The following is a 27,674-nucleotide window of genomic DNA, read 5'->3' as shown; positions in this document are numbered from 1 at the left end:
AGTGGAATTTTAAACTAGATGAGGAAACAACTCACAGAGCACACTAAAGGCTTGAGAAAAGAAACAAAGGAGGCTGTAGCTAAGTGTCAATTCCATGTATGGAGTAAGGATGTTGTACTAGCCTGAGTGACAATTTACTTTTGGAGTCGAAGGACTGGAAACGTATCATCTCAAGTGCTCTGCTAGCCCTTTTCTTGAGGTTTGGGCCAGCATCTACTGGGATTGGTCAGGGCCAGATCCATTCTTAAAAAGTGTCAGTGTGCAACACGCATACTTGAATATTATTAGTGGCAAGGATATTCCACTGGAAAGGGCCTGAATTGAAGATGCCTCATTTCAATTTCACCTGAGCTTTCATTTCTTTAATCACATGGTTAGAAAAAGGAATCAACATATCAAAGCAAGTACGTAAACGTCACGGTAACCTGGTCACATACACGGAAAATGGTTTCTTAGTCTCGATAGTGCAGACTCTGCAGACAAGGTAATGGAGCCTCTTTAGTATTTAGCATGATTTGCATTGCTTAGACAAAGAAGTGTGCACATGTCAATATGCAGAATAATAAACCAAAATTAGAGACGAAGTTATAAGAAGATTCTGTAAAACAGAAGTACTAGGCTCAAGCTTCACGAGGGTCAATTAAAAAAAAAACAACTAAAACTAAGAAGACAAGTGATTCTGGAAAGGCAGGTGGATATGCATATAGAAGTTAATAATGACGAAAACTGGGGGACAAATCTGACATGATGGTTATTAAGAAATGGAACCATCCCATTAGATCAATGGTTTAGATTAAGTGCCTACCCCCAAAGCAGTGCTAAGCACTCAGGTCCTTGACTCCAATAAGTATTATCAATGGAAGACAGACTTCCACTGTGGGACTGAAATCCCATGCAACCTTCTGGCCAATTAGAAAACTCATCATTGATACAGTGATTGTCACAGGGGACCTTTGGGAAGTACCAAGTTTCCCGTTAGTGTTTAGAATGATCAGACTGGTTCAAATATGACATGCCAAGCCATGCCAGAAATGTTCTATGAATTAGTTTTAACAAAGCCATATAGAGATTTTCACGTACTGAAAAAGCAATATATTTTCGATGTGATTAAATGGGTTTAACTCAAATTAGTGGGCTTTCTTCATGAAATTAGGTTTGCTAATAATCTATTAATCCCCTAGTGCTTAGATAATATTTGTGTTGATAGTTTTCTATGTCTATTAAAGGGCAGATATGGATTCTGTGATGGCCAGAGAAGAACAGGTCTCCTGAAGGCTATGTTAGACTCATCCTCCAGTGTGTGATATAATCCAACTCACTCAGGTTAGTCATACATGGGCCACAGGAGACAGTTGGAGCAGCTCTTAGACTACTGCAATTGGTTTGACTTTGTTTATGAAAAACTAGAGTCCTTCAATTCTGAAGTAAAAGTTCTAATGGGAAATGTTAGGACTTGAGTTGACAAAGCTCTTTTTTTTTTTTTTTTTTTAAATCCTTAACTAAAGTAAGATGGCAGTGAATCCCAAAATTACAAATGCTATGGCTTTGGCTTCAAACTGTGACTCCCACCTTGATGCTAACTACTTTCTCTGCGCATGTATGCAAGCCACTAGCTTGCAGAGCCTGGATATCTGTATGAAGTGCATGTTTCAGCATTAGAACTATACTGACCATGCTGCCTTGGAAGACACAACAATTCGGGTTGGCATACGTAGACAGAGGTACAAGCAAGACCCGCTATGTTCCCTGGATTCCATGCTTGTGTGTACATGGTGGCAGACATGTTCTACTGTGCGCTTTTCTCTTGAATCTAAACCTTTCATCATTTTTAACCATAGATGCTTTACTTGTTATTTTTTACTTAGAAGACATACTAAAAATGAGAAAACTTTTATATACGTGGATACTGTTTCTATGTTTTCTTAAAGGAATTGTAGGAAATCTTGGAAGGCATTGTCTAGTTTTCGCATTGATTGTTGTGTGCTAGGCACAGGGACGTGGCGTTCATGCTGGAAACCAGAGCTGGGTATCCTTGATCTCAACCTAAACCTGTGTCTTAACAGGAGAGGGCTGGAGAGATGGCCCAGTGGTTAGGGCACTTGCTTGCAATGCCTGATGGACTAGGGTTTGAGTCCCCAAGACCCACGTAATGCCAGATGCACCAGTTGGCACATGCATCTGGAATTCCTTTGCAGTGGCAAGAGGTCCTGGTGCACCCTATTATTTCTTTCTCTCTCTCTCTCCCTGTGTTTGTAAATAAATAAATAAATATAAAAAAAGACAAGGGAGAGAGAAATACAGGACATGAAGGTCAAGAACAGGAGAGCTGTGTTAGTGACAGAGCACAGGAGGAAGGGCTGTTCTGACCATGTGGCAGGTGGGCACTTGCCACAGTTACCTTCTTCTCCTTGGATGGGGCTGTGGCGCCTGGCCTAGTGTCTTTAGCGTGGCTGTCAGCCCGGGAGTGCTCAGCATGACTGTTTGAACTTACATCCATAAGGGAACACTTCTGGAATGCCTGAGGAATTAAAATACTGAGGTTAACAGTGATCAAAGTACACTGAGCCACGAGGAGGTGGGCCTCCGGAGACACGGGGTCTCCTGCCCAGGCCCCGCAGGCTCATGCCAGGGAAGTAGCGCCCTGAAATCCCATGCCCCACAGGGTCTCAAGTTTACAGAGCTGGCTTTGGGACTGAGCTCCAGGCAAAAGCTTCCGCTCAAGACCACACAACCCCGCCAACCCCGGCGGTAGTGTGGCTCAGTGGTAGGTCCTGCTTAGCATGCAGGAGGTTCTGGGCTCCGTTCCCAGCCCGACAAGAAAACAGAAAAGGTTCTACGTTAGCCGGGTGTGGTGGCACATGCCTTTAATGCCAGCACTCAGGAGGCAGAGATAGGAGGGCTGCCGTGAGTTTGAGGCCACCCTAAGACTATACAGTGATTTCCAGGTCAGCCTGGACTAGAGTGTGACCCTACCTGAAAAAACAAAAGTCATGTATTGGAATGAGTAATCTTAAACAACTGACTATTGCTTTATGACAAATGCTGGCATTTGGAAATCACTTGGTAGGCAGAAAGAAGAGTCCGTGACTTTATTAGGTGAACATTTCAGCATCTTTCCTAAAGTCAGAATGTAGCTAATAATGACAAGGGTCTTCCTCTAGTCTCTTGTCCCCATGACACTGCTGGTTCCAGCCAACCCTGTCCTCCATACTGCTCCTCAGAAAGCCAGTCCTGGCTTGCCTGCATATGCTTGACTCTCTGCCTAGCTACAAGCCCACCACTGAGGTCACACTACCTCCACTGGGCTGTTAGCTCCTGATTTCAGAGCCCGTGTTTCCCATGGTGATGTGTAGGATGCTGAGCCATGACTCCAATGAGAGGGGCTTCAGAGCCCCCCTGTCCCGTCCAGAGTTGGCCTCAGGTAGGCTCTCAGGTTCAGCAGATCTTCCTTCAAGCAGGGCTTCCAGCAGAGCTAAGGCATTTCCTTCACCGTTATCAAGTAGCCTCAACCACAGCACAGAAAGCCAGACCCTCCATTCCTTGGAAAGGGGCCATCAAAGAGGATTTCAATGGAGAGGAATTGATATTCTCAAGTGGTGGCAGCTAGGAGTGGTTATGGCAAATATGTGGCTTCTCTCCAAAGACCCACATGGGATCTTTCAAAAGTAGAACAGTTACTAGTTACAAACCTGTAGTTCCTTGAAGAAGTCTCTAACTACTCTAAGCACTCGTGGAGTGTGCATGGTGAGGGGCTCTCCAGGCCAATCTGTGAGTTCGCCTGAGGTTTCAAAGGCCTCACGTGCCTGGTAGAGCCATCAGTACGCCTGTTTCCCTGGTCAAACCAAGGAGCTCAATTTTGGCAGCTCTTACGTGGGTACCACAGAAACCAAAGCAGAACAGTACTGTGAACAACTTGGCTTAAAGTTCTCCCCACTCCAATAAAGAAAGAAGATTTGGGGCTGGAGAAATGGCTTATCAGTTAAGGCACTTGCCTGCAAAACCTAATGACCGGGGTTCAATTCCCTAGTACCAAAGTAAAGCCAGATGCACAAATTGGTGCATGCATCTGAAGTTGGTTTGCAGTGGCTCAAAGTGCTCATTCTCCCTCTTTCTGTCTCTCTCTGCTTGAAAATAAATAAATAAAAATATTAAAAAAAAGAAAGAAGATTCACGAGCCTGTATAAACCAATAGAGACAGGGATATAAACACATGTTTTGGAGTCATATGGAGGTTTGTATCCTGATGAATAGAAGCGTCCCCTAATGCACCAGAGTCAAACAGAACACAGAGATTATTCTAGGAATTGTGAATACGTCTCTACTGAGATAATGTGATAGTACACCCTTTTAGCACAAACTTATGTACATGATTGGAGTGTGTGATCAATTTTGCATATATCCCCTGCACCCTACCCTTAATCCTATGAGTCAACTGTGTCCATTAGTTAAAAAGTAAATATCCAAAACCAACAAAGTATTCTTTCTCAAACAGGCCAAGGAAGAAGGGAAACAAACTATGCAGTTCTTCAGAATCTTTTACAAGCTAACACTGAGTGGGGATTTGGGATGACCTACAGGAGGCCAGGCCCTGGCCCTCAGTCACTGTTCAAGGTCAGTCAGCCTCAAGATTAGAGGCCAAGGACAACTCACTCTGAGCATGCTTCCGTCAGAGGAAACACTGCCGTGTTCTCTGATCCCCACTGGAACTGCTTTGGGAATAGAGGAGACTATTAAATGTGAAAGAAGAAAAGGGAAACCCTGCCAGGCAGAGCTAGGGACTTGTGTAACTGATTTTTCTGTACGAATGTTCCGGAATTGTTTTGTGTAAAGGTCACTGCTCACACTTGTCTCACAGGTGCCCAGAGCCAGGTGGGTGTCATATTAGAAAGATGGAGATCGAGGCTCAACAATAAAGCTAATACAAGCCTGTGGCCCTGACCACTCTGCGATCCATAGCCCGAGGTGTGGGGTGAGAAGGCCGCGAGTCAATGGCAGTCACCTCAGCACCTACCTGGAGTTCTGCCATGATTTTGTTTCCTTCTTCCTCTTCTTCCTCATCATCTTTGGAGGAGGAGGTAGGGGCTGGTGGTGGGGATGGGGCCCAGGATGAAGCAGGTTCCTCTGTGGGACACTTTGGGGCTCTAGACTGTGGGCTTGACCCACCGTCTTCGCAGGTCACCTATGGGAAAGTCAAACCACAGACAGTGGCTCAGGACCTCCCACGGCCTAGCACAAAGGAGGACAAATCGCATGGCTCCTCGCTGCCCGGCCCATGGGCTCAGCTCTTCTGGCTGAAACACTGTTTTAGCCCCTTATGTTTGCTTTGTGTCTATTCGTGCAAGTTGCCATTTTGGTAAATGGACTGAAGTCCTATACTACACCTGCCCGTCTCAACATCCGCTACCTTTAAAGGAGGGCCTCCCTCGCTGGGGCAGTGGCGCACGCCTTTAATCCCAGCACTCGGGAGGCAGAGGGAGGAGGGTTGCTGTGAGTTCGAGGCCAGCCTGAGACTACATAGTGAATTCAGGTCAGCCTGGGCCAGAATGAGACCCTACCTCTCCCCGCCAAAAAAAGAGAGAGAGAAAGAGAAAGAAAATACCGAATACACCATTTAACACAAGAGACGAAACTAACCAAGCTACAGCCCAGTTAACACCTTTCTGTCTAAACTCCTCCTGCTGTGCCAGCTACCCTCTCTGCTCGCAGGGGTTCCTGCTGAGGAGATGGACACAGACGCCCACTCTGTTTTATGGTCACACAGATCGAACTATCTGCACCCAGAGGCCATGTAACTGAGGTCCAAGCCGTCAGACCTTGGCGCCAGCGCCCTCCTTCCTGCCGGTGTAGACCACGTCGCCCGACCTCGTGGTGGTGAGTCCTGATCCAGGCAGGTAGCTTCGCCGTGGGGGCGGGGGAGGAGGAGGGGGCGACTTTTCCCCTAGCTTGTCCGATTCTTGTTCTGAACTCGGAGAGACTTCTGGAAAACAGGGCACCATTTCACTGATGACTTCTTTTCAAGATGTGTCTAATAACACTGCTATAAACTCAGTGCAAGTTGACTTACAAATCTTTTATTCTTTTCACAGACCAATGATCTCCATAGATGACATCTTGAAAACCACCTGAACTCACATCTCAGAAATCCCTTACATGAGTGACCTACCTTCTCAGCACCCACCTCTCTTAAGTGGGTTCCCTAATAATCTGCTGTCTACTGAGGTGTTCTGAGGGTCGAAAGACTTTCATATAGCAGGCCATTGTCCTATTGTGAATGCCTTACATACTGTATTGCTGTTAAATCAATTTCTTTTCTTTTCTTTTCTTTTTTTTTGAGGTAGGGTCTCACTCTCGCCTAGGCTGACCCAGAATTCACTATGTAGTCTCGGGGTGGCCTCGAACTCACAGTGATCCTCCTACCTCTGCTTCCCGAGTGCTGGAATTAAAGGCGTGAACCACCATGTCTGGCTCAATTTCTTTTTTACATAAAAAAGCTGAGGAGCACTTGAAAAAGTAAAAAAATGCCCAAATCCTTTCCCAGGCCTCTAAAGCCTTCATCCTGAGTCTGAAATAAGTAGCTTTATTTAGAGGAATTTATGCTGCTGACTGTCAGGAACCGCAGGGAGCCGGAAGGGGAGAAAATGAGCACAAAGAGAGGAAGGAGGGCTTGGGGAGAAGGTGTGTGGTTACAGGGTTACAGAAGTTCTTTGTGAGCAATAGGAGTCAGCAAGGACAGAAATGAGAGAATTAAAGAGCTCACACAGAAGTGAGGAGAGAAGGGTCTCTCAACTTCCCTTTCGTATAAAAACAGGGCTCAGCCTGTCTGCCTAACTTCTGCCCCTTCTCTGCACAGGCTCACAAAAACAGACCCTAGAATTCACCGTGTAGACTTTCCTCCTAACTGTCTCTAGGGATGGGACCTGGGCTCCCAGGGGCACATTATTCTTTATTGTTAAACTGAGACTCTTTTTTTTTTTTTTTTCTTGCTTGGTTTTACGAGGCAGGATCTCACTGTAGCCCAGGCTGAATGCTGGGATTAAAGGAATGTGTGAGAATCACTGTTTTGAAGAGGTTCTTCAAGCTGTCAAGAAGATCTGATGAAAATCATCTGGGTGAGCCAGGCATGGTGGCTTATGCCTTTAATCCCAGCACTTGGAGGATCACCATGATTTCGAGGCCACCCTGAGAACACAGAGTAAATTCCAGGTCAGCCTGGAATAGAATGAAACACTATCTCAAAAAGCAAAAAAGAAAAAAAAAATCATCTGGGTGAAGAGCAAGTTCTGGAAGAGGAGTTGGCCCCGTCCAGCCTGGGAGGGTCCTCTCAGCTAGGAGGGAACCTGTTCCCCACAAGTGGCCCTGGATGAGTAGCCTGTCTTTGCTCTGTGAGGACAGACCCCTACCTTTGGCAGAGCTTAAGTCAGACTCCTCAGGTCCCCTTCCTGATTTGTCCCCAGCTTTGGTTACTGAACCTGTTTAGCAAAGAATTCTGTAAGTCAGTTTAGCTAGAATCTCCCCACCTCTGATACCCCTCTCATCCACTGCAATGCTCTTGAGTTTTAAGCTTTCTTTGCTTTTATAAGAGATAGTTGTTCAATAGTTTTTATTCAACAATGGCTAAGGCTGCAATCCCCAAAATTTCCAGCGGAGTTTTTGCAGCTATCCACCCTTCCTTATTATTTGAGTCATTAAAACATTTCACTGAAGTAACAGAAGGGGATTTTAGAAACCTCAGGTATAGAATTTCATCTTACTTGTAAAAACTGCATAAAAACAATAACATTCAGGGCTGGAGAGATGGCTTAGTGGTTAAGCCGCATGCCTGTGAAGCCTAAGGACCCAGGTTTGAGTCCCCAGGTCCCACGTAAGCCAGATGCACATGGTGGCACATGCATCTGGAGTTCATATGCAGTGGCTAGAGGCCCTGGTGCACCCATTTTCCCTCTCTCTCTCCCTCTCTGTCTTTAATGAATAAAAATCTTTAAAAAAGAAATTGAAATTAATTGAAAAAAAAGTAACATTCATAACAGGTTAAGTGATAGGAGCCAAGATTTACAGCAGCAGACAACACTTACACATGCCTGACGGCTTGAAATGACACAAATGAAAACGGGAAGGAAGCATCCCCGCAGTTGTAAATCAAATCCACTCTAACGAACACTCTTCCACACGCAGGTCTAGACGGTGACTCCTTTTCGAGCTATGGTGACTACGGTGTCACAGGTGATATAACCTTGTGGGACTACTATCAGACATTATTGTTGGTCTACACGTTGGTTTACAGCTGAATGAATTTTAGATTGATATTTAGATGGTAACTGCCACAGCTGAGTTGGTTAAATACATATTTTAACAATTTTTGTTTAAAAAGTACAAGTTTGCCTCATGATCTCACATCCCTGGGAGCTCATGTAAGCGGGCATTTCCGTCCTGCAGCACAGGGAAAGCTCTTATCACAGACGCAGGCTTCCTAGTCCCCCAGCTGGTGCTGGGATGAGCCATGTATTCGTAGGGAATGAAGAAGCTGGCAATTTCTATTTCCCTCCTTTTAGACATTATTCTAGTATCTTAAAACACAACATGTCTTCCCTGCCATGGTTAGAGCTAGAAGTAGCAGCAACTATGTGAGGAGCACCTAGGGATTTGCTCTTAAGCAGTGAGACATGGCCCTGTGTCCCGCACACTACCCTGAGGACAGAGAGATCGCACATTTCTCCAAATGCCTGCTGTAGGGCCAGACCTCACCTGACGACTCCTGCCTGTCCACCGGAGTATCTCCCTTGGGCGGCGGGCCGGAGGCTGGCGGCATCTCCAGGTTAGGAATGGACTTCATGATGTTGGCCTGAGCCTCCTCCAGGAGTTTCTCAAATTCTTTCCCATTGTAGTGTTCTAGGTTTTGCCTTTTCTCCTCCCACTTCCTTTCTGCTTTCTGAAGGAAAGACAACAAATGTGGGAAGTTCAAAAAACTAGAAGGAAAAGCTGCCTCAGTTTGTAGACTTCATATCAAAGAGCAAAGGGGATGAGTGCAACGCTGTTCAAGTGCTGGGAAAGCAACGCCATGTTTTCCTTCCGAGAGACACTTGTACACACGGCTTCCTGACCTCTCTGTCACACTGCCTAGATCTGCCCAAGCCACATGTCAGCCCATGCAGACAGACAAGCACAGAAACCCCAGGCCATTCCCTAGCTGGTCACTCAGCACCTGCCACATACTTCTGCCAACACTGACATAAACGAGGTGCAGGCGATGCTGTCAAGGGAGTGCTTGCCACTACCAAGATTTTTGTTTTCTAAATTCCGTTAGTTCATTGTATAAAAAGTGCTTAAACAGACAGAAACACAAACAAAAACACTAAAGACAAAACTTTTCTATGTCCTGATTATACAATGCACACATGTATTAGAATGTCATGCAGTACTGTAAGTATGCACGCTCTTTATGTTTTTTTTTTAAGATTTATTTATTTACTAGAGATATAAAAAGGGTGAGAGAGAAAAAGAGAGACAGAGAGAGAGACAATGGGCATGCCAGGGCCTCTAGCTGCTGCAAATGAACTCCAGACGCATGTGCCACCTTGTGTATCTGGTTTATGTGGGTCCTGGATAATCAAACCTGGGTCCTTTGGCTTTGCAGGCAAGCACCTTAACCTTAGCTAAGCCATTTCTCCAGCCCATTTATTTGTTTTCATTTTCATTTTCTTTTTTTGGGGGGAGGGGTTTCGAGGTAGGGTCTCACTGTAGCCCAGGCTGACCTGGAATTCACTATGTAGTCTCAGGCTGGCCTGGAACTCAGGGCAATCCTCCTGCCTCTGCCTCCCAAGTGCTGGGACTAAACGCGTGCACCACCACGCCCAGTGGCCACAGCAGTTTTAAGAGGCCATTTCAACATACCCAGGCTTGCAGGATGGGTAGGAAGTTATGACCAGGTTACTGGGAACAGAGTCAAGGAAAAGCTCTAGGGTGAGAGGAAAGAGAGAGCGGGGAAAGAAAAATGGTATCTGAGCATTGTGAAAAAGATTATTTAAAAACAGTATGCTTTTCTATATGTCATCGGATGGTTTTCAGCATTAGAGACTGCATCCAGGACTTTGTGCATGTGTTCGATCACTGAACCACACCCACAGCTCCCTTTCTGGATCTAAAGGTGTAGGACCTCTCTCTCTCTCTCTCTCTCTCTCTCTCTCTCACACACACACACACACACACACAATGCTCCTGCCTTAGTGTCTCAATTGCTAGAATTAAAGGTGTGCCCCACATTTCCACCTTTCATCCTTAGACTACTGTAATAGCTTTCCACTCATCTCCATATATTTGAGACCTACAACCTCAATCAATTCTGTATATTACCTGCAGATTAAATCCCCAAAGATACTGTTTATAAAAATAATCACAGATCAGAGCTGAGGCATTTTGCTGATATCTTCAAAACATACTTTAGACATTTGATATTGATTTTCAAATGCTCTCCAATCAATTTTTGGCCATTTTCTTAGTCTTTATCTCCTTGCTTGCAGTTCAACATGTTCACTCCCATTCCCACCTCTGCTCCGACATCCTCCATCACAGAACAACTTCAACATCCTGCTCTGCTCACCCAAGAGTCTTGTGACTTCTAAAACCAGTACCGAACCTTCCCCAAGCCTGCTTGGAAGCTCAAGCGAGTATGCATTAGCTCAGGAAACTCAGTCACACGTCTCAGCAAATTCACATTCAGCCATCATGTGGCAGTTTGAGATCCTCCACTGTGGGAGTGCTGGCAAATCTTCCCAGTGAGGGCTTTCTCCCTCAAAACCATTTACTCAAGGTTCAGCAGCACCCTACGGACTCACTGATTCATTTTCCTCCAGGTTAGGTGCCAGCCTTCCCCAACCTAACAACCTTTCCTTCAAGCCTGCTACTAAGTTCCCTCTCTACTTTCAAAATCATTAAAAAAAAAACCCAGTCTTTGACTTATGCATTATCATATATTTCATCTCTCTATAGATTCTTATGTGAATAACATACTCATACATACATAATACCCAACCTTACCCAGGAAAAACAAAGATCGTGTTTATGGGATTAGAAGTGGAAATAGGACCGTACCTCGATAGACACTGCCCTGTTCTTGGCACTCACACTGTGGATTTCCTCAATGAACAAGCTCTGCATGGTAGAACCATTCACAGAGGTCGGAAGGGACTGGGCGGGTGCAGTTGACTGTGGCGCAGAGATAACGTCCTGTGTGGCTGCCGGGGGGCTGGCTGTGTGGGGACCAGGCCCCCCAGGCACGTTCTGGGCAGGGTTCAGCAAGACTGAGGAGTGCTGGGTTGGGTGGATGACCACTGGGGCGCTCTGTGCGTGGTGGACAGTCATGCCAGACACCACCTCCGACCTCACATCGCCACCGTGGAGGGGCTGCCTGGGGACCTCCTCTTCACTCTTCAGGACTTGGGCGGCGGTGGCCTTCTCCATGGCAGCGTACTGTGCGGCCTGGGCCGCGTCTGCGCCTTTCAGGAGCCCGTCGGTGACGTGTCTAGGAGGAACCATGCACGTTAGCGTGAGCAGACGAGGGCCCGTCCATTTTATCATTGTGTGTTTCAGTGCCATGCACCCTCCCAAACATTCAGAACCTGGGAGCAGCAGCTTAGAGGTGAGGGTTTCCGTGACATCTTCCTAAAGTCAGGCGGCCTAGTGATCTCTGTCCACTCCTTTCCTTGGGAGGTGGTCTCTTTTCCCTTCCACCAGCACCCTTCTACCCAGACTGACGCCAAACACTTACTGTTTGGGTGCCAGTGACCGGAAGTGAATACATGTCTATCAACACTCAAATTCCTCCACCCGATCCCACCCGATTCGGCCCTCAAATATACTCAGTTCTTACTTGGAAGCTTCCAGAAGCCTCCAAGCTCTTCTTTCACTGGCAGATATATCAAGAAGTAGCCTGTCTTCTAATTCCTTCTGTTGGCCATTCCTGTCATTCAACTTGTTGCTATCTTTCATTCCCACCTGGGCTCAAACAAGACTTTCTAATCCAAGGTTAACCGTGACTTCAAATCTATGTGTCTCGACTTTTGTCTTCCTTTGTTTTGGGTGCGTGGGTCTCTTTTTAAAAGGTTTTTGTAGTGCTGGGCATTGACTCAATGACCTTGTCCATGCTAGCAAGCACTCTACCACTGATGGGCATTCCACCCTGGGTCTCACTAAGGAGCCCAGGAAGAGGTTGGTTTTTTTCGTTGTCATGAATCACCACATTGACAAATAGCTTAAGAAGTATTTTAGCAGATTTTTATTGCATGGGAAGAAAAATTACAGTTTGTAATGTAAAATGATTGATCTTCTGGGCAAGCATAATACAGACAACTCTTTCCTGAACAGTCAGATATGCACTTTGCACCTTGTGTTTTCAGTCCAGAATTCCTTAATATCTCCTAGCCATCTGTGCAGGGGACTATGTACCTGTTGTTCCCAAAGGGGCTCTTTCTTGAGCTTATTCATTTCTAACAAAATCTTACACCTTATGGCTAGCAATTCATCTTAAAGTCAGCTGCACATTACTCTGATGAAATGATTACAGTTAATGATTAAAATCCTCATAGGAGAGCTCCTGACCTTTTACTGCTTGGGGATCTACTCTTAAATTTGGTCTGAACTATTAGCTTCCCGACAGTTTCTCAGTCATGTGAAAGAACTAAGCTCTCAGGGACTACTGTGGCTGCAAAGTGGGTTTCTTTTAGTTGTTGTCTGTGTTTATCTCCACGTGAGTGGGGTAAGTATGGTAAGGGCCGGGGCCTCGCTGGTCTTACTATGGAATTCCTAATTCCAGCTTCAGGCTTTCCCCAAACAATGCTCACACATTTTAGTGCCCGTTTGGCAATGAGAAAAGAACAAGTATGTGGGAGTCGAACTATTATTTCACATCCTAGCTCCACACCCAACTTCCTGTGAATGCCCCCAAATCTCAGATTATACCTATAAATAATGGAAGTGACAGTGCCTGGACCCGGCTTAGTGCCTGATATAAGTAGGTCGGCTCAAGGAGGTCACTTCTCTTTTCTAGGCAATACCAACATGCTCTCAGACACTCTGCCATAGGGAATTGAAGGACACCATTTATTTCTACTCACTTTCCTCCAAATGAAGTCATCTATATTCTTGAAGGGAAAGAGGCTAATAAATTGTATTAATCTACTCTTGTTTTTGTGTTTTGAGGTAGGGTCTCGCTCTAGCCCAGGCTGAGCTGGAATTCACTATGTAGTCTCAGGCTGGTCTCGAACTCAAAGTGATTCTCCTACCTCTGCCTCCCAAGTGCTGGGATTAAAGGCAATCTATTCTTTAATTTCAAAATGTTACACTGAAAAAACAACAACAACACTGTTCCTAGCCGGGCGTGGTGGCGCACGCCTTTAATCCTAGAGCTCGGGTGGCAGAGGGTTAGGAGGACCACTGAGTTCGAGGCCACCCTGAGACTACATAGTGAATTCCAGGTCAGCCTGAGCTAGAGTGAGACTCTACCTCAAAAAAACAAACAAATAAAACAAAATACTGTTTCTTCAAGTAATTAAAAAACTGTTTATTAATTCTATATAAAGTCTACTAATTCTATTAAAACTGTTGTCTAATTCTATTTTTAAATTCATCACAATTTTTTTTTTTTTTTTGCATTGCTGGGGATTGAACCCAAGGGCTTTTGCTCATGCACACTCTCTGACACTGACCTAAAGCCCAGCCCTCCACTACTAATCTTAAAGCCTTGCATGGGCCTGACAGAGCATGTCTGGACTGCGCAGTTAGAACCTTAAGTAAAAGGCAGTAAAAGCTCATGGACTTCAGAAATGACACTCGGTTAAGTCCCAAGGGTGGAAAGAAGCCACTGGAGAAGGAAGACGTTCAGAGCCCATGGCCTCCACCCCAGGCCTTCCCAGCCCGCCCCCAGCCGGTCACCTGCGCAGCATGGTCAGGACGTCCGTCATGCTTCGCACGCGCTTCAGGAGGCTGTCCAGCTTGTGTGGCTCCTCCTTCAGGAACCGCACTGCCTCCACTTCGATGCGCAGGACCGCTCGCATCTTATTTTGCAGGGTTGGAAATTCTCCTGTAGGCCAAACCGGCTGGTGAGGTGCAGGAGAAAAAGACTGAGAGACCCTCCTCCCCTACCTGGCCCATGACACAAGGTAGCACTGAGAAACACCAGGTAAGCCCATACCTGTGGGAGGCAGAGAGTTAAGAGCACAGGTGAGGATCAGTCCAAATGGCCATGGATGTGTCATTGCTCCTCTAGGTCCTTTCTCTAAGTATTCAAGGGGAGGCAAATGGAAACTGTTCCTAATGAATTTACCATACTATAAGAGCTCGGCAAACAGATAAGTGAGTAGAATGGCTTAATTGTTTCATTGCGGTCTTTTCTTTTTTAAATGGGTGGGGAGAGAATAGGCATGCCAGGGCCTCCAGCCACTGTAACCAAAACTTCAGACACATGAGCCACCTTGTGAACATGTGCGACCTTGCGCGCTTGCATCACCTGTGTGTGACCTGGAGAGTGGAACATGGATCCTTAGACTTCGCAGGCCAGCACCTTAACTGCTAAGCCATCTCTGCAGCCCTCAGTACAGTCTTAAACACCCACTGAGCTGGTGCCTCTGAGAAGGTTAGGATGCGTGTTTGCTTTGTTTCATGATGTATCTGAGGATAAGAACACCTCCTGACATGTGTAGGTGTTGGATTAATTGCAGGAATAAATCCTTCAGTAGTTGAAAGAATTTTTTAAAAAGTTATTTATTTATTTGAAAGAGAGAGAGAGAGGGAGGGAGGGAGAGGGGGAGAGAATGGGCACATCAGGCCCTCCAGCCAATGCAAATGAACTCCAGACACATGTGCCACCTTGTATATGGCTTACGTAGGTCCTGGGGATTTGAACCTGGGTCCTTTGGCTTTGCCTGCACATGTCTTAAACACTAAGCCATCTCTCCAGCCTGAAAGATTTTTTTTTTTTTTAAAGTGTCTCACTATGTTTCCCAGGCTGGCCTTGAACTAAACTCAAGTAATCCTCCTGACTCAGTTTCCAAAGTAGCTGGTATCATATGCTGTGGTAGTTTGAACAGATGTCCCCCAATAGATGCAGTATTTCTATTAAGGCTTCTTATATTTCCAGCTACCTGGCTAGAGGGGATGTCAGTGGGTGGATCTTAAGGTCCAAACCTAATTTGGAATTCAGTGTAAAGATATGCAAAGTATCTGGGTTCCACCAGGAGTTCCTGAAGTGTGTTGTGTAGTGTGGCTTTTGGGTTTTGGCTTGTGGCTTTTTTTTTTCTCTGCTTGGTCCTGTGAAAGAGGGCCAGTTTCTTCTGCCATTATGGAATTTCCCCTCTATCTTCAATAAATAGCCCTTTGTCCGTGACTGTGCCAGTTTGGAAGTTCATCTCAGCGAGCTGAAGCTGCCTACCACCCATGCACACCGTGCCCAGCACACACCCGAGAGATGCTTAGATGTCCCAGAGACTGACGCTTCACACTTCTCTCCAGGTGAACACTCACCTTTCAGGGTGGCCACCGCTTCCCCCACTTGTCGCAGGAGGAAGGCCCCATCTTCCACATCTTTCAGAGTGACCACTCGACCTGCAGACGAAGAGTCCTTCTTCATGTCCTCAACGAAGTCTTCCAGCTCTCTGTGGGGCAAACAGAAGAAGGAGGCTGCGGCAGAGGTCCTCAGTGAGGGCACAGTGCTGTCCCCTCATGTTGTGGCCCAGCCCCACTGACACTTCAACTGAGGTGTCAGGAGCACACTAGACATTTTCATTTGGAATGCTATGTGGAGGTGTAAGGCAGGTGCCAGGAAGTTTCTCCATGCCTGCTCTATGGAGGCCTACACTGCTCAGAGGAGAGCTTGTGGCTGGTGAAGACATTCTTCATTTCCAGTGGTGCTGATGGGAGCTAAGGGAGGGTGTGTGCCTTGGTGTCCAGACAGAGATATGGAAGTGGTGAGAGACAGGAGATATATGGATATATGGAACTGGAGGGAGGAGATAAAGAGAGGAGGAGTGGGAGAGAGCAGAAGAAAGTATGGAATGAACTTCTTCTGCAGTAGAGTAAAATGAGACCGTCAGGCTGTCAACTTTGGCATCTGACATTTTGGGCCAAACAGTTCGTTTCCTGCAGGACAATCCTGTTCAGTGAAGGATATTTAGCTGTAACCCTGGCCCCACTTCCAGCTCCTGTGACACACAGGAATGGCTCAAATGGCCCTGGGGCAGAGAGTAAACTTGTCCTCAAAATTCCCTGATTGAGAAGCTCTAGAATATGCAGATTGTCCCCTCACCCAGCACATGTGTGTGTGTGTGTGTGTGTGTGTGTGTGTGTGCGCGTGTGCCTGTGTGTGAAAAGAAAAGCATCTCTGCTTAAAACAATAAAAAAGTAGTCCTCTCTAGGCTTATTGCAAACGCCCTCCTTAAAGACAGGAAGAACTTGGAGAAACATATGACCACTAGGTGGCAGTAAGCGAACAGCGATTGCATCACCAGAGCATGAGGGGTGCTGGAAGCAGCCAGGGTAAAAGCAGAGGCAGGGTATCAATGAGCAGGTGGCTCTGCAGGTTTACAGCCAGCTAAGCAAGGGGATGGACCACGTGGTCCTCATCTGAGCGGCGGGATGTGCTAATTTGGTGATGTCGGTTCTTGTGTTACAAAATTCTACATTGAAACCAAACAGGAGAGTGTCCACATTTGTGAACAAAGACAGATGCCCAATGTTCTATGAGCACACCCGCAGGCCAGTGCTACAGCTGCTGCTCCTTGAGGTGGAGACCACCCATCCTCAAGTATGGTAACTGTGTGTGGACATTCTCCACCCCGGGCTGAACGCAGCGGCTGCACACCCTGCCCAGTCCTTCCAAGCTTTGACGCATGAGCTAAGACCCAGGTGCCAGTGCAGCTCCAGCAACAGCCCACAGGCCTGTCCGTGTGCCATCAGTCCTGCTTGTCACTTTGCCTAAGTTTTTTTTTTTTTTTTTTTTTGGTTTTTCGAGGTAGGGTCTCACTCTGGTCCAGGCTGACCTGGAATTAACTATGTAGTCTCAGGGTGGCCTCGAACTCTTGATGATCCTCCCACCTCTGCCTCCCAAGTGCTGGGATTAAAAGCGTGCGCCACCACGCCCACTTTGCCTAAGTTTTGTTTTCCTCTCTTCTACACAGTGTGTTTCTGGATAACATAACCATACTTCTTCCTCATTGTCCCAGAGTTAGCCTGTACCCATTTCTTATAATCCCTGGTCTCTTGCCATGCAGCCCTATCCGATTATCCCATCCCATTATATATCTCATACAGGGCAAAAGGATTTATGTTTTTAAAGACATTTTCAAAAGAATTCAGGCCTAGTTTTTGGTGAACATGCCTTAGTGCATTTGCTTTGATTTCTGCTGTAGTTTGGATATACGTCCCTCCAGGACCCGTGTGGGAAGGCTTGGTCACCAGCCTGCAGCACTGCTGAGGCAGGGCCTGCTAGAAGGACCTTAGGTCGCCGAGGGCATGCTGCGGGAGGGGATATTGAAATCCTGCTGCCACGCGGGGAGCACGTCACTCTGCTTTCTCCTGCTGGATGGCCTGCAAGGGCATCTTAGTGTAGCTTTTCCGCCGGGTGCGTGGGCTGCCCTTGACTTGCGGCCCATGAGGAATAACAAAGTGGGTGAACGTCTTCAATCCTGGGATCAGCGGCAAGCTCTCCCTTTCTAGGTTTGCCTGACCCGCTACACCCCTGCTTTGCTCGGAACTCCTTTTCCTATGTTCCGCTTTGCCACACTGTAGCCCACACGGGCCCTGTGCACACTGTCCATTTACGGTCATTCTACAGAGCCAGCCAGGTAAGCGTCTTCATGATATATTTGTTCTAGTGCCCTTCCTAGCTCATCCCCAACCAGAACTACCAGCAGCAGGACATTACAGAGGTTCCAGATTTTTCTAAAAGCTGGAGGGAAGAGCCATCTCAGATAAGTAATAAACAAAAAATTTAAAGGGAGGCCATTTTCTTCTTTCTAATTTCACTAGAAAATTTATACAAATATTATTCAATGAATATATGTGGATAAGCTCTAAAGATGAGTTGTGAGATCTTAACTAAAATTAATTAAAAGCAGTTACAAAATATTTCAAACAAATAGTACCTTTAGTATTACCAAGATGGTAGGTAACTCTATCATAAACTAAGGAAAAATTTGGACGCTATTGTGAGATGCATATGAATAATGGTCTAATTGAATTTATTAGGAAAATAATAGCTCAACTGAATTTTGTTTTCTCTGTACTGCTGAGAGGGACATTCTCATCCAATCAGACATATTGGATGGTGTGTAGTGATGAAAGCTGCAGCTTAAACATGAGGCAGGTGATAGAACACAGTGCTGCCCATCATGTGGACTGCAGCTATACTGGGCATGAGAAGAAGATGCAAGTTACTCCTCTGTCATTCCAACTGGGGGGACACTAGCTTGTCAGGCAAGAAGAAAACTACTACCCACATAGGAACCCCAAACATTGGCTGTTCATTGTACTGAAAGGTGAAATAGTTCTATGACAAATTTTTGTTGCCTAACAAAACATACATTAAAATAAAAGATGTGTCTTCCTTTTAATGGAGGAGTAATAAAACTGCATTTCAACAGTAGGACTTGATAGATGCTTTCAATAATGGCCTTATGAAAGATTAGTAACATTCAAAGATACATCTTTCACTCTGGGGTCAGATACAGTTTACATTTAAATTCTTTATCTGAATGCTAACTATAGTTCAATAATAGGAAGTTATTTTGGTGTTGTGTTATGTTGGCCATTAGTTTTAATTTATTGAGATTAAATATAGACTTGCCATTTATCACTGGTGTGGCCATTTTATCCTTTTAATTTTATGTGTGTCAGAGTCCTAGGAAAGAATGGAATTCTCCAAATTGTAACGAGATCCAGTTGCTCACCCAGGGCCTCCATGGAGGCCTTTATTCACGGGTATGCTTCATTCACAGATCTTCCTCATGGACTTACTTGTATTCATGGGTACCAGGATCAGCAGATCTCTGCCTTGTATGCAGAATGGGCTCAGTAAAGAGCCCGAGAAAGCACTCCTAAGCATGGGCCCCCTTGTGTGCAAAGGCAGTTTCCCTCTGGGTTGAAAAGCTGCATATATGCACAGTGATCGGCACTCACCTGAGCTTCTTGACTATCCTTTCCTCCTCGTGAAGGTACTTCTGCCTCTCCAGCTCCACCAGGGTGCGCTGTCGCTGCACAGGGTCCTCCAGCCTCTTCAGCACCTCCATGGCTTTGCTGCTGAGTTCCAGCTCGGCCTTCTTCATCATAGCCCGGAGCATCTCCTGGTTCTGCAGCTGTGTAACAAAGGACATCAGCCTCAACTGTCTCTGCCTGTGTGAATGCCTTGAAGCCTACAGAAGTGGGTTCAGAGAAAAAGCAACCCACAGCTGAATCCTTATTTCAGTGAGAAAAAGGGGAGGGAGCAAAGACGACCACTTTGGAGCCTTGACAGCCGGCTGACAAGTCACCTTTAACTCCCTTGTCTACAGAATCATGGTGCCTTTTCTATACTCTGCACCACGTTCACAGGGCATAAAGTCTCAAGGTCCTGGTTTTCGAGACAGCAGCCAAGAGCACAGGCTCTGGAGGTGAGTAGACTCATCCCTGTTCAGCCCACGGTGACACTTTGGGCTTGTGAGGGAGGCATCCTCGTTCCCCATTTCAGCTTTCACTAATGATGTGGGATCTGCATTCCCCCGCAGAGCGGTTCTGTGGATCTATGACACGCTGCCTGGTATAGATTGAGCATGCAACGACTGTCATCTTGGCTGTGGAACTTTGGCGAGTAGCAGCTCAGGGTGAATCTGTACCCCCACTGTGTGTGTGGCTCCACACACCAACCCCACGGATCACATTCCCTTACCACATGGTAACTCGATGTTGATGGTGGTGATTCTGGATGAGACCAAGGCTCTGGGAAATTCATTAATCTCCCTGAATTTGATGAGGATGCTTATGTAGGTGAGCCCTTAATTTCCACATAGTTTCCATAACTCTCTAGTTCCTTATATATTTTAGGGCATGGTACATGCAAATTTGTATCTATACTTCACAAGACTCTAGTCAACACTTGAGTCTTGAGGACAGGACAATTATATTTTGATATATCCATCAAATAAATTTGCTCGACTCATTTTAGTAAGGCAATTACATTATCCTTAGTATATTATCAGTAGCCCCCCCGCCCTCCGCCACTGCCTTCAGGCATATCAGTTAGTGAACTGTTTTCTGGATTTACGGACTGTTTTTTCACCTAAGTATGATCACATGGGAGAGGAGGTACTGTTAGCACCTATTCTATTCATCCTCTCTTACCCTGAGAGGGAATACGATCTGACTACGGTACCGCTTGTTCCAAGCCTCACGATGCTTCCATTTCTAAGTAAAGACAAAGCATGTTCACCTGGGTCACATGCAAAGGTGCCGGTAGGGCCCAGCGCTGTCATTGCATGGTGACTGACTAGCCTCTAGAAAGACAGCTTGCATTCTGTCTCTTGTTTCTTGACGTCCTACACAGTAGCTGTGTGATTCTGACCATGGACACAGCACAAGTCTCTGTGAGAAAGTGTAGAGGTCATTCAAAGGCCATGCAGGTTCAGTGAGACAATGGAAAGGACTTAGGATGTCATGTGGCCCACACCTAGCTCTGAGCGCATCCTGGCCTTTGTTACCAGACAGCAGAAAGCTGAGGTGGGGCATTTGGTTCTGCCTTGGAGGGGACCAAATAAAACTGTGTCACTGTTGGTGACCTTCTCTCTGTGACTTATGATCATGCTTATAGTGCTTTTGCTAATGTCCTTTCAGCTCGCTCTTAAAAGCAGCCAGTCAATACCTTGCTGAAGACACCAGTTTTTTGTTTTTTTTTTTTAAATGCAGGGTCTCACTCTAGACCAGGCTGACCTGGACTCTGTATTCTCAGGGTGGCCTCCAACTCATGGCAACCCTCCTACCTGGGATTAAAGGCATGTGCCACCATGCCCAGCCTAAGACACCAGTTTCTGAGACAGTTCACAGAGTGCATCTTCCTCCCATACTGTCCACAGTGCCAGTCCGTCCTCAAGGTGCCCACCTCCAGTTGTCCAGTTTCCTCTTATCTACACCCTCCACATGCTCTGCTCCAGCCACACCATCCTTTTGACTTTTTCCTGACTGGCTGAGCTCCAGCCTGTAACAGTGACCTTGCCCCTGCCATTCCTACTTCCTGAATAGCTCTTCCCTCCACCTGGTTAATTCATATTCTCCAAAGAATTTCCAGGACACCATACCTAGTACACCATAGAAATTCAATGTAAATCTTTTGAATGAATGTAAGCAGCAATATTAATAACAGAGAACAGCAGAGAACCAGGAATTGTTCTCTAACTGGTTAACTTATGGAGTGAACCACAGGCTCAAGCACGCCCTGTACACAGCACTAATGCCTGGTCCCACTCTGACTGCAGAGGCTGAGGGTCAGCACTGCAAAGGTCAGCGAAAAACACAGCAGGCCTGGAGGGATGGCTCAGCTGTTAAGAGCACCTCTTATGCAAGCATGAGGGCCCAACGGGGCCTGAAACAGCCTGGGTTCTAACCTCTAGAACCCATGAAACAGCCAGATATGTGCCTGTAACCCCAGTCCCACAAAGGGGAGCAGAGACCAGGGAAAAGTAGCAAGCGCTGGAATCAATAAGAGACTCCAGCTAAAACAAGAAAGCCATGGAACAGGATACCTGGGGTGATGCTTTGTTCGGGCCACCGCAGGTGAGCGTGTGGGATGGTGGGGTACTGCAAGGGCACTACAAAGGTGACTTCACACATCACACCATACACACATGAGCAAAAACAAAACAAAAAAATCCAGCTCTACTACCTGCTATTAAATGATATGCTCAGGCTGCACAGAGCTGTCTGTGAAAGGGAGGTGGAATGAGAGGAGGTGAAACGTGAGGAGGTGAGTGGGTCTGACGCAGGAACAAGGTAATTAAATAGTGAAGAAGCTATGGGTGACTGAGTTCTGCTCATGAGAGGATCTGTTTAATTGGTCTGGGGTGAGCCTAAGCATTGGGAATTTTTCAAACTTCCTGGATGATTTTGATTTATTGCCAAGGATAGTGTCAGTGTCTAAGAAAAGGGCTTGTGAAAGGAGAGGTGATGTCACTGGGCCATCAGCTGGGGCACAACCCTCTGCATCAGCCCTCCTGCCCACACCTCACCAACAAGCTGAAGCAACGCTGTGTCTCATTAGCAGTGGATTCTGATGACAGATGTCAAACTAGAAACTTCTACTAAAATATTCTTCAGGTTTAAGCTCACCCTGCGACAAGTGCTTTGTTGTTTGAGAGACCAAGACTGCTGTGAAGGAGCTGGGCCAGCTCCTCACTCAGATTTAAAGTTGAGAGATAAGAAATACAGATAGATCCTTCCTTCTTGAGAGAGCAGTCAGCCTGTCCGGGTCACTTGGCACAGTCCCAGATCAGAACCAAGTCCTAGCACCCCAAGTTGTTCTCCCATCAAGATAAGAAAGCACATTGGTGTTTTGTTCTCAGACATCAGCACGCTTCTGGCACACAGTAGTTAGTTTTGTTCTCAGCCACCAGCACGCTTCTGACACATGGTAGGTAGTTTTGTTCTCAGACATCAGCACGCTTCTGGCACATAGTAGGTAGTTTTGATCTCAGCCACCAGCATGCTTCTGGCACACGGTAGCTCACTGGAAGAATCTCAGTATAGCAGTTCTGAGAAGGTTGTGACTGTCCCGAGCAAAGACAACTGCACACAATATCTAAGTGTGGCCCCTCACTGCACTGCAGGGAGGGACGGTGCTTGGGTTCTAGACTTTGCTATCTTCCTTTTCAGAAAGACAGGCTTTGTGAGATTCAGTTGAGGGTGCCCACGAGGGAAACTTTCATAGCACTCTGGCGACCCATGGGCAATGCGGAGGGGTTCCTGCAGGAAGAAGAACTGGCCTCGTGTCCTGGTTCACTCTTCTGTATCCCTCTGTCCTTCCTGCGGTTATTGTCATTGTCTCTAGGACACAAGAAGGTCCTAGTTCATCTCAGCAGAGGGCAAAAACAAGAGATAGTCATGAAGCGGGCCCACATGCATGTCAGTTCTTGAAAGAACACCAACTCTTTGGAGGTGTCCTTGCTTTAAAAAAAAAAATTATTTATTTATTTGAGAGTGACAGACAGAAAGAGAAAGAGGCAGAGAGAGAGAATGGATGTGCCAGGGTCTCTAGCCACTGCAAATGAACTCCAGACACGTGCACCCCCTTGTGCATCTGGCTAACATGGGTCCTGGGGAATCGAGCCTCGAACCGGGGTCCTCAAGCTTCACAGGCAAGCGCTTAACCGCTAAGCCTTTTCTCCGGCACCACCCTTTTTTGAGGTAGAGTTCCACTGTAGCTCAGGCTGACTATAACCCATTTTGGAGCTCCAGGCTGGTCTCATACTTAGGGTGATTCTCCTAGCTCAGTCTCCCCAAGTGCTGGGATTATAGGTGTGTGCCAGCTCTAAGGTATAGTTTACAAACAGTAAAATATACTCATGTTAAGAAAGAGTTCTGTGCTCCAAGGAGGGAATACATCCCTGATACTGAAAACAGGGGTTGTCATGAGCCCTAGGGGTGTAACATCTGCTGATGTCTGGATAAGTGTATATATTAAGCTTATCAAACTGCCAAGTAAGCTCTTCTCTTAATATTCATACCCTTTTATTAATGCTACTCTCACTTTGGGTAGAGAATCTTCTCTTTTCAGATGGCAGTGACCTTGGGATGACTCAGAAGGTATCATGGTGCTGGAAAGAAGTGACTAGAGTACTGAGTAACATCTCGATCACACCTTCCAAGGCTCAGGGTCTAATGCGGAAGAGGTAGAGGAAAGAATGTAAGAGTCAAAGGAAGGGTAGGACTCCTTACAACGTGCTCACTCCAGACATAAAATGGCCTCGATATCCATGACCTCATAGTGCCTAACACTACCTACACAAGACCATCATAAGAGGAGGGAACGATCACAACATCAAAATAAAGAGAAACTGATTGAGATGGGGAGGGGAGATGATGGAGAATGGAATTTCAAAGGGGAAAAGGGGGGGAGGGAGGGTATTACCATGGGATATTTTTTATAATCATGGAAAATGTTTTTAAAAAATTGAGAAAAAATAAAATAAGATTTAAAAAAAGAAGAGTTCTGAGTTTACAAGTGTGTATACCAATGTAACCACCACTAAAAAGAGAGGTACCACTTTTATCCACTTAGAAGTGTCATTATAGTCTTTTGCAATAGGTCCCCAACCTGCTGCTCAAACAAACCACCAGCTTGCCTTCTGTCATTACAGAGCAGTTCTTCCTGCCTGAGAATGTCGTGCAAATGGAATTAGACAGTCATGTGCCTTGTGTCTAGCTTCTTTCAGTCAGTTTTTTTTCTCTCTCCCCCATTCTTCTTCTAGTTCTGCGATGGAACCCAGGGACTCACATGTCCTAGGCCAATATACCACTGAGGTATGTCCCTAGCCCATGACAAGTATACCACTGAGCTAGGTCCTTCACCCAGTGCAGAGCTTCTGAGAGTCTAGCCATGTTGTTGAGTGTGAGAAACCCATTCTTTTTAATTCTGGGTGATACTCCATTTTGTGGATACACTAAACATTTTATGCCTTTGTATATTCAGTAGATAGAGTAGTCTTACTATCCTCACTTATTTCAAAGTATTATTTTGATGGCACGCACGTCATCCCCGAGGCATCATATACCTGGGCTTCCTTTGCTAGCTTTGTTGCACTTCATAGGACCTCCACAGCAATGGAGTGAGAATGGATGACCTTGGCTTTGTTTTGGAGTTTTAAAACTATATTTTATTTTTTAATTTATTTGAGAGTGTCAGAGAGAGAAAGAGGCAGATAGATAGAAAGAGAGAATGGGTGTACCAGGGCCTCCAGCCACTGCAAACCAGCTCCAGATTCATGTGCCATCTTGTGCATCTGGCTTGGGTGTGTCCTGGGGAATCGAGCCTTGAACAGGGGTCCTTAGACTTCACAGGCAAGCGCTTAACCGCTAAGCCATCACTGCAGCCCTCCCTTTTTTTTTTTTGAGATAGAATCTCACTCTAGCTCAGGATGACCTGGAGTTCACTGTGTAGTCTCAGGGTGGCCTCAAACTCATGGCAATCCTCCTACCTCTGCCTCCCGAGTGCTGGGATTAAAGGCGTGCACCCCCACGCCCGGCCAGCTTGTTCTGGATTGTATTGGGCATGTTGTGTCTTTTCACTATGGCTGTTCTGTTTCCTGTGGGTTAAGGAAGTTTCCTTCTAGATTGCTGTGGGCTTGTGTCATCAGTGGCAAATTCTAACTCAGCCTTGCCTGTGCTTACGGAGACATTATGTCTTTTCTCCTTTTTCTGTCAGCATGGCTCAGTGGTCTGTTCACAGTACACATACTTGGCTCGTTATCCAACAGCTGACCCACAGCTTCACATAGTTTTCTCTATAGAGAGTTCTCCTCTTTGGTACTCCATTCCATAAATCCTAGCTGGTTCTGCTCTCCAAACTTTGATCGTATCTCTTCAACCCAGCAACATGATCCGAGGAGTGTGGGAGTTCTCCAGTTCTGCATGACATATGAAAAGTGTCACCAGACTAACATGGGGGTCATTGGCAGGCTTCACCTCCTTCACTCTCATGCTCCTGAGCATCCAGTGCTTTTGTTGTGTCCAGTGTCTAAAAGCAGAGCTCCGTATAAGATATGGAACTCCCAACAACGGAAAGGTAAGTAGAACTGCAATTACTCCCTCTTTGCTGGAAACACGATTTACTGAAAATACCTTTGACAGTTTTATAAGCACACTTAGAAAGAATGTTCTTAGTCATTAAATTTTTAATTGGACCAAGTGAGTTATCCATGTCAACTTCATAAATAAAATAGGAAACTATTTTCATTAGGCTCAACTACCTCAAAATAGACCCGGACCTTGAATAAAAAACAGTCTTCATCACGGTGGACATAGGCAAGAATACCACTGAGCTGTGGGACTGACACTGTTTAGCCCAGCAGCAATACTGAACGGAGGTTGTGTTATAGTCTCAACGTTTCTTGATGTAAGCTAAACCCCAGACTGACTCCTGACCACCTGGATGTAACAACCATGGGCTTCTGGAGAAGAACAATGAAAGGGTGTGGTGACAGATCCAGGTTCCTTGGCTGCTGTCTCCCCATCTCAGACAGCCTCTGTTGAAGATCTGCCTGGGCTTTGGTAAGTGGTTCAGCAACTGTCAACCTCTGTTCCAGTTCCATTTATCATTCCGGCCTTGCAGGAGAAAGCAGGTCTAGTCCACATGGGCCACCTGCTGGTGTGCTTGCTTTTCTCTGCAGCAAGCATTCCCCTGACCATGATTTTGCACATCAGAAGATAAAATGAGACTCTGACACACAAAAGAGACATTAAGATAACTGCCTGTGATTGTATCATTTCAAATACTAAGGCTCTGTGTCCTGTTTTCTTTTTTATGGCTGACCCTCCCTCCCCAGGGAATAAACAGTAACTTCTCATTATTCTTAAAAAATGTAACATTAAGTAGAATAAACTAATTTTAACTTATCAGGAATCAGAATAAGGAGGGTACAAGAAAAAAAAAATCTACCATGGGAATTAGCAACATGTATCCATTCTCAACATTAAGGTCAAGTGACAATTGACCCATGGCTTCCATAGAACTAGTTCTTTTCCTGAAACAACCCAGAGACAGAAGCTAGGTCGCGTCTGTGCATCTGGAATTAGCTTAGAAAAATCCAAGTACTGGGACATTTTTGGAAAAAGATCAGTTAAACTCAACATTTAGAAAAACTGGATTTATTTTTTTCTAATTCACATCAGAAAAGGTAACAAAGAAATCATCCTTTGCAGAGACCACTCATTAAATACAAGCCCCTCTTCAGGGGTTGCCAGCATTACAGACCCAAATATTATCTGGAAACGGGAACATAGCAATGTAAACATCCCATATAGCACTCGTACCAAATGTCACTGAACAGAGGGCACAGCTGACCAGCTAGTGGGGACAAGGTGTGCTGTTCAGAGCGCTTTAAGTCACTGTCTCTCTTGGACATACAGAGTGGTGGGCACCTCGTCACACTGAACATTCACAATACTGTGAAAGCAGTAGTTCTTCGTTATACCTCCCATGCCTCCAATCCATCCGAACAAAGCCCGATTCTGATGCAGAGGCCTTAGTAGTTGACGACTGAGCAGGGCCTGGGGGCTCCAGTGCTCAGCAAGGCGGGAAAGCGGGGCTTAGACTGTGTGAACCTGGAGAACAGAGCATCACACCCACAGTGGCTTGGTGGTCTTGCTCTTCCGCCCAGCCTCCTTTGCTCCCTTGACATCCTTTTATCCTCTCTGGCCACCCCAGGGCCTGCGTCACCTTTCTATTGCTGTGAAGAGCCCACCAATTCTAAAAATGAAATGCTCCAACATGATGGTATGCTACAGTCTAGGGCTTTCTAGTGATTTAATTATCTAATTACTGGAGCAGACTGCCAAGCACAAAAGATCTCATTCAGTTTCACTATTTTATAACACAGCTCAAAGAACATTTGAATTTCTAATTCAATTTATGTTCTTTTGAGACTTCTCAATAGAGTTTTGCATATCTCCAA

At 45.9% G+C, this 27,674-nt stretch overlaps 1 protein-coding gene across 13 annotated transcripts in view; it reads right to left on the bottom strand.

Moving 5' to 3' along the window:
- Positions 1–27,674, bottom strand: part of Kiaa1217 (KIAA1217 ortholog) — an 815,686-nt gene that overhangs the window by 7,273 nt on the left and 780,739 nt on the right. For 11 of the 13 annotated variants that reach the window (XM_045151349.1, XM_004659754.2, XM_045151347.1 and 8 more), the window contains 8 exons: positions 19,162–19,337; positions 15,511–15,641; positions 13,924–14,071; positions 11,086–11,515; positions 8,743–8,926; positions 5,814–5,977; positions 5,012–5,179; positions 2,399–2,518 (listed from right to left, as the gene is read on the bottom strand). In XM_045151349.1, coding sequence (XP_045007284.1) covers positions 2,399–2,518; positions 5,012–5,179; positions 5,814–5,977; positions 8,743–8,926; positions 11,086–11,515; positions 13,924–14,071; positions 15,511–15,641; positions 19,162–19,337 — 1,521 coding nt within the window. The remainder of the gene's footprint in view (positions 1–2,398; positions 2,519–5,011; positions 5,180–5,813; positions 5,978–8,742; positions 8,927–11,085; positions 11,516–13,923; positions 14,072–15,510; positions 15,642–19,161; positions 19,338–27,674) is intronic. The other 2 variants (XM_045151358.1, XM_045151357.1) reach the window with 1 other exon arrangement.

The sequence above is a fragment of the Jaculus jaculus genome, chromosome 5 (assembly GCF_020740685.1).
Source record: "Jaculus jaculus isolate mJacJac1 chromosome 5, mJacJac1.mat.Y.cur, whole genome shotgun sequence".
Taxonomy (NCBI): Eukaryota; Metazoa; Chordata; class Mammalia; order Rodentia; family Dipodidae; genus Jaculus; species Jaculus jaculus.
The sequence above is the reverse complement of the archived record's forward strand: the minus strand, read 5'-3'. Positions and strand labels throughout refer to the sequence as shown.